Source organism: Myotis brandtii, unplaced genomic scaffold (assembly GCF_000412655.1).
Source record: "Myotis brandtii unplaced genomic scaffold, ASM41265v1 scaffold260, whole genome shotgun sequence".
Taxonomy (NCBI): Eukaryota; Metazoa; Chordata; class Mammalia; order Chiroptera; family Vespertilionidae; genus Myotis; species Myotis brandtii.
In genome coordinates this window covers 2,683,504-2,691,024 of record NW_005359881.1, presented here as the reverse complement: position 1 = coordinate 2,691,024, position 7,521 = coordinate 2,683,504, and the positions used below count along the sequence as shown (strand labels likewise).

Below are 7,521 nucleotides of genomic sequence, written 5' to 3'. Positions count from 1 at the left end.
GTCAAGGGCATGTACCTGGGTTGCGGGCACATCCCCAGTAGGAGATGTGCAGGAGGCAGCTGATCGATGTTTCTCTCTCATCGATGTTTCTAACTCTCTATCTCTCTCCCTTCCTCTCTGTAAAAAAATCAATAAAAATATATTAAAAAAAAAAACATTGGTCAGCTGCCTCTTGTACTCGCCCTATTGGGGATTGAGCCCACAACCCGGGCATGTGCCCTTGACTGGGAATCGAACCAGCGACCTTCCAGTGCAAGGGACGACACCCAACCAACTGAGCCACACTGGCCAGGACAACCCTAGTTTTTCCTTAAAAGGAAATGAGATTTACATACTTACTTTATCATTTAGATATCCAATTTTCAGAATGTGTTCAACATTAGCTACTCCATCTGCCATTCTTAAGTCTCCTTGGGAGTCTCCCAGCAGAATTATGTTGCTGTTGTCTTTCAGTTCATTGAAATAATCTGTGTTCTTCAAGGCACCATCATGTTTGTTAAACACATGAATCAGATCTCCCTTAAATCCTTTGAGCACTCCCTATTCAAAAGACATAAATCCTGTGAATAACAGGCTTTACATATTTTACTTGTTGTAGTTTCCCATTCATGATAGGTAAGAAGGACTCTGAGAAGTAAATGACTTTCTAGAGATACTTTAAATGTTAAACATGAGTTGAAAGCCCAATTTTTTACTTTTCATTTGGTTCCTAACCAAAAGGTGCCATTTTATGTACGTTATATTGTCTTGACTAGAAGAATTAGTTCAAATGACGTTAGTTCTAAGCCACTTCTTTTTTCCCATCCATGGATGTGAATTCTTTAGAGTTGCTGCATTACATTACATTAGACATTTTACTAATTTTAAGATTAGTCTGTAGCCTGGGGAACAAAAGTTTTGAGCAGAGTTATTATGCTTGAAACATGGGTATGGATACAACACTGCGAGAGGTGATGAGGCCTATTGTGGGCCTATGAACTTGGCCTCATGTAATGAGCACACGTGAAATAATAAATAACAAATGCATTGACATGATTAGAATATTTTCAGATTTTAAAAGTAATGATAAGGAATGACCTGATATTCTTACATTGTCATCAAAATCCATGAAGTTGGACACTACTTTGACATTGGAATAATAAACACCAGCTTGACGGATAATCTCCTCCAGTACATCTCCGATGCCAGCCGAGAATATGAACACGGGGATACTGTGTTGTTGGAGCTTATCGAAGAAATTCTCATATCCTTCCCTGCAAGGCGGAAGTACGGTCTGACTGTTAGGAGTGAAGACAAATCTCTTTTTCCCCTAGATGTTTAAAAAGCCACATATTTCTATGATTCACTTAGTTCTCATTTCAAAATAAAGCCCAAGGGGACTGTTACTGATGTCTGATACTAGCACAAGTTTTTCAAACAACAGTTAACTTTTTACCCTCCTTTTAGTAAATTCTCATAGTAAAAATGAGATGATTTTAGACTCGCATTGAATATGGAGAAGCCTACAGTTCAGAATTTATACTAGTGAACAGCAAATCATTAAACTTCAGCTTGAAAACCCCATTTGGGGTGAGCTGCAAGACCTGCTGCTTGTCATTCTACTCATCTCCTCCCTATTGCTGGAAAAGCAGGGACCGAGCTGGATTCCTTCACACCTGGCTTCTCTCCTGCCAGAATGTGGCAGCTACAGGTAATGTTCTCATCCTAAAATCTGTCTTCCTGTTTCACTCTCCCTGGCTCTAGGATAAGCTGCCCAACAAAGGAATGAAATACTAGCAGTCCTCACACTCTGACAATTGAATGCTTTCCTCAGAAGTAAATCACCTTTAATGTAGCATCATCATTAAAAAAAAAAAAAAAGAATAAAGAAAAAAGAAATAGCATCATATTTGCCTAGTGAGTTGAAGAATTTAAGAGGTAGTAAACAGAATTGAAAATAAGCTTTAACATGTTAATATCCAATAATTCACCTAATAGAAATATTTTATTTGCTAAAACATATGCACCTTTCCTACAGATCGTTTTCAAGGGACTTGGAGAATTCAGAAAGTAGATTATGACAAGTTTAAAAGAGGGTACATCATAAAAACAGGGTACTTAGCTAAACACTTTTCAATTTGACTTATAAACATTCTTTTTTTTATATTTCATATCTTTGAAAAGTACTTTTGCTAAAAACAAAAAAACTTCAAAATGGTCTTGTTTTTCCTAACTTTGTAAGTCTTGAGATCTTAAATTTGGAGAAAGAAAATGTAAATTAGTGCTTCAAGCTCATAGGCTTTCATTCCCTGCACCATGATCTGATGTGTCATTCTCAATTCCTTATCTCGCCACTTTTATTATGTGATAGGCGGCATGTTCTGGATATGTTTTTATATGGGATATTCTTATAGATTATTTTAATAAAAATATACACTTGAATACGGCATGTAACAGGTCAGGTCTGTAGACAATTAACAACAAAAAACACCCATGAAACTTACTTGAGCATAATGTCAGATTCTGCCACAATTTCTTTAAGTTTAGCTCTCGGTATACCCTGTTCAACAAGCAGGCGATGTGATTTAGTGTACCTGGAGTTTATGCCCAAAGAAAAAAGAAAATCAATGAAAGCGAATTAAAACTATTCTCTTTATGACAAAGCATTCGTTGGTATGTGAAAATGCAGTATTTCATTTATGCTAGTTTGGATTTAAATTTCAGATCTTTACATTCATTACTAATGAACATATACCTCGCATGTCTCAAAAGATGATACACATGTTCTCACTGCATTTCCCAGTTCTCCCCAAACTCTGGCTTACTTTGAGTGTGTTAATAAGACCATGAGAGGATTCTAGGTATAAACCTTTCCTCGGCCTACGGATAAGAGCTCCAACCTCAGGAAGCATAATCATTTCTTTGATTCGAGGAAGAATTGGAGGAAAGCCATTTTTCACCGGCCTGGAGTCTGAATTTTCATGGAATGCCTAAGCACTGAAGAAGCTGCCTAGTGAGCAAAAGAGAAGATCCTTGCTCTGGGAAGTTTTATCCACATATAGGTGCTTTGTAATCACATAAAAGCACCTGTAATCACACCGTCTCAGTATAACAGGCCTTTAGAACCTCTCCACCTGACACCCACAAATCCCCCCTATAATACTCTTCAGTGAAACCCCCTCTCTGGGTGGCTCCCATCCTGCTAGTGAGCTCATTCTCCCTGGGAAGCTATACCATTGCTAGAACATTCTAATTGCTAGACAGTCCTGTCATCGTGCTGAAATCCATGTTCTAAGCCTTCCATGTCTGGTTCCAGTTCCGCATGTTGAGTGAGTCGAACCTCTTTTCAACACTTCCCACCATAAACACTGATGAAGTGTGCAAGGTATGCAGTTAGATGATGGGATAATGAATATAAACAACATCATTTCTGGTCTCTTAAGATTCTAAAACCACTCGATGTTACTTCTCAGATCAAAAGTCTCCATTCTTTGAAAAGTTCCTCAAATGGAGCGGCTCCAGTGTCTGGGCCTATGTTAGCGGCTGCTCCGACCCTCTGAGCGTCAGCATCTCTCCAGTGTTCTCCCCAGAGGCAACACCGTGCTGGCAGCGTGCTCTGCCTAGAGGGAGGGGCGCACTTCCATGAATGCACCATCAGCAGAGGCCGGCTGGTTCTCAGCACTGTCCCCGCTGGCTCCAGCTCAGCACAGAGTCCATCTAAATCCTACGTCGTTTTCTTGACACACTGAGCCACATCTTGTCCATAGACTTCAGAGAAAACAAATTCTTGTTTTGAGTTTCAGGCTTAGGTGCAGAATTTTAAATTTATTCCTACCGATCTTCATCTTCAAAAACAAAGCAGAACAAAACTAATTCTAGACCGTGAGAGTGATGAGAGAATTTGTTTGTTTTGTTATATTTAATCACTTGCTCTAACTCATTGGACAATGTATTAATCTATGTGCACATGGTACAGGGGGGAAAAGACACCATTAGTTGTAACTGTTATGTAAGGTTATTATATTTGAACCCTCCCATGGTGAATACACACTTACCATTCTACCATATAAGGGTTCTTCTGTTCTACCGTAAGACGAGGGTCAGTTTCAATAGCATAAAATTTTTCCTTTAGTTCCAGTAACTAGAAAGAAACAAATACCTAAATCACGAAGGCTGCAGAGTTGCCATTAAGCTGCTTAATTTTATAGGAAGCAAAACAATGTAGTCAACTGTATTCCATGAACTGCTTTAAATGGTAAAGATTGGAGTATGAGTATCTATTACATATAGCAACTGAAAAGATCTTTGTTGGTTTAGGTTTACATGTAACTAAATAGACCAGCAAAAGGCTGCTTTTCTTTTTTTTTAAAGTACTTTCAGCTCAGCAATTCAGTGAAACCAACTAATAATCATACTATCACTACAAAAACATTTTCATTCTCATATGAAAGTATTAAATTTGATTCATCTTTGGAATCTTATTTTGTTAAAAGAGATACAGACACCTACTCAAAAAAGCAGAGAACTAAGGCAATTTCCTGATCAATTTAAAGGAGCAAAACCTACATTAAAGCCAAAGTAGTTTTGTTTAACTTTCCAGTTAATGTAAAGATACCAGAATATTTTGGTAATCATTTAAGTTTTTCGTGTAAGTTTTGTTGTTATTAAAATGTTACTGGTAATTTTTTTCTTTAAAAGAAGTTGAGTGCTGTAATCCAAAGAATAAACCTAACATTTACTGAGTGTTTACTGTGTTCCAGGTATGGCTACAAGCACTTTGCATTCATTCTCGTTTGTGTGAATGAACCTGAAGAAATTCTCAGGCAAAAATGGTAATGAAGCCTTTCATAACTGGATTATTGTTAGTGCTTTTACCTTTTTTCGACATTCATCTGAAACCAGCTTACAGTTGTCAATGACATCTAAAGAGAAAAAGCAAACAAGGGATGAAAAGAAGTACTCTCATAGATGAATAACTTACTACTTTTCTTTTCAGTTTAAATGCCAAGTCAACTAGCATAGTCATTACAACTGTTGGAGTGGTGCTATCCACATGGCATTGCCAGAGAATCTAATGGTTTTAAAATGCATGATTTTGTGATTGCTCGTTTACACCACTGAGCTAGAGAATTCAAAGTCTTCGAACACTGTGAGTTGTATAGTGACTGGTCCCTTTAACACCATTAAATAGAAGCAGGGAATACACCTTTGAAATATACTTTCTTTCTTAATAAAACATTAATAATACGAAAATCTGGAAAACACAGATTGTAAGGAGAACAAAAATTACAATTTTATCACTTAATAATAAATTATTAACACTTTATTATATTTCCTTTCATTCTTAAAGTTTTATGCATTATCAAATAGTTAGCAATTAAACCAGATCTATACTTTTGAATTCAGCTTTCTTTTTCACTTTACAGTGTAGTTTGTATTTTTAAAAATATATATTTTTATTGATTTCAGAGAGAAAGGGAGCAGGACAGATAGAAACATCAATGATGAGAGAAAATCATTCATTGGCTGCCACCTGCACACTGCCAACTGGGGATCGAACCCATAACCTGGACATGTGCACTGACTGGGAATCAAACTGTGACCTCCTGGTTCATAGTTCAATGCTCAACCACTGAACCATACCAGCCGGGTGAGTATTTTTATTTTATTTATCTATTTATTTTTAAAAATATATTTTTATTGATTTCAGAGAGGAAGGGAGAGGGAGAGAGAGAGAGAAACATCAATGATGACAGAGAATCATTGATTGACTGCCTCCTGCACACTCACTACTGGGGATCGAGCTCACAACCCAGGCATGTGCCCTGACTGGGAATCAAACTGTGACCTCCTGGTTCTTAGGTTCATGACCTCAACCACTGAGCCACGCTGGCTGGGTGAGTATTATTATTTTAAAAACGGAATTGTCTCATTTAGAAAACAAAATAGGCGTCTTATCTTAGCAACACATTTTAACTCAGTATTTATTTAATAACGTATTCTTTAACTAATTTACATATAAACGACACAAGCATTTAGTAACATGTTCCTAATTAATAAATGCTATTTCTGTAGGTTAACCCAAAATTGAAAATCCATTTAAGTTTGTCTTAAGTAATGAACAGACCACATTTGGAGAGAAAAATTTCAGACTTCTTTATTCCTCTTGCAACCAAAACCATACAGAAAACAGCCCTTTATATAACACTAGAGGCCCGGTGCACGACATTCGTGTACTCGAGGGGGCGGGGAGAGTCCCTCAGCTCGGCCTGCACCATTTAGCTGCTAAACTTCGGAAGTTTAGCAGTTATGGAGCCCTCAGGGGATGTCGGTGGGACATCTTTAGCACTGCGGAGGCAGGAGAAGCTCCTGCCACTGCCACTGCTCTTGCCAGCTGTCAGCCTGGCTTATGGCTGAGCGGTGCTCCCCCTGTGGGAGTGCACTGACCACCAGGGGGCAGCTCCTGCATTGAGTGTCTGCCCCCTGGTGGTCAGTGCGCATCATAGTGACTGGTCATTCCGCCGTTCGGTCGATTTGCATATTACCCTTTTATTATATAGGATGGGGGGAAAAAATAAACCCTAAACATATAATAAGAAAAAGCTGGAGAAAAAGCTCCAAAAGCTAGCCCAGGAAGATTAGAATGGACAGTACCCTGGTGGGGTATAACCACCAAGTTACCTACCCTCTATGTCCCAATAAAAGAAAATTCACAAGAAAAAAGAAAAAGCTGGTCTACGGCCATACCACCCTGAACGCACCCAATCTTGTCTGATCTCGGGGTAAAAGAGCAGATCCCCTCACTTTCAATGTCCAAAAAGAAGATTAAAAAACCCCAATCTCGAGAAACCAAGATGGCAACATAGGTAAACACCTGAAATTGCTGCCTCGCACAACCACTTCAAAAATACAACTAAAAGACAAAGCATACATCATCCAGAACCACAGGAAGGCTGGCTGAGTGGAAATTCTACAACTAGAAGGAAAGAGAAAAGCACACTGAGACTCAGAAGTGCAGAGGTACAGAGGCGCACGCGGAAAGGGCTGTCAACTGAGTACATGGTTGTCTTTTTCAATCAGGAGGAAGACACAAGCTTCCAACGGCCCTGACTCCAGTTCTGGGCGAGTCTGTGGGGACCCAGACTCATACGGGGAGAAACTGGACTGTCTAGCAGCGGGCAGAACTTGAGGGCGGCTTTCTCTCAGAGGTGCTTGCAGCGATTACCGCAGAACACTGAGACCTGGGGGCCTCTTAGGGCAGGACTGAGGATCAGTCATAGCTGTTTGCTCCACCCTGTTGATTCCCTGAGACCCCGCCTCACCCAAGCTGTGTGCAGAGGCGTTTGCATATGAATGACCTGGCCCTTTGCAATCTGAAAATTACCTAAAAAACCGCAGCTGGGTCAGAGACCCAGAACATCCAAAAGAAGGCCCAAGGCCCCACAGCAGCTTGCATTGCTTCACAGCTGGGCCTCATCTGGGCACCTCCAAACCCCAAAGAAGAGGAATCTGCAGATCTCTCCATAGCTCCTGCTGGGTAGC

General features: G+C 39.5%; 1 protein-coding gene across 4 annotated transcripts in view; it reads right to left on the bottom strand.

Moving 5' to 3' along the window:
* Positions 1 to 7,521, bottom strand: part of NT5C3A (5'-nucleotidase, cytosolic IIIA) — a 50,412-nt gene that overhangs the window by 1,360 nt on the left and 41,531 nt on the right. For all 4 annotated transcript variants that reach the window (XM_014541097.1, XM_014541098.1, XM_014541100.1 and 1 more), the window contains 5 exons: positions 4,855 to 4,901; positions 4,035 to 4,120; positions 2,484 to 2,573; positions 1,091 to 1,253; positions 340 to 540 (listed from right to left, as the gene is read on the bottom strand). In XM_014541097.1, the coding sequence (XP_014396583.1) occupies positions 340 to 540; positions 1,091 to 1,253; positions 2,484 to 2,573; positions 4,035 to 4,120; positions 4,855 to 4,901 (587 nt within the window). The remainder of the gene's footprint in view (positions 1 to 339; positions 541 to 1,090; positions 1,254 to 2,483; positions 2,574 to 4,034; positions 4,121 to 4,854; positions 4,902 to 7,521) is intronic.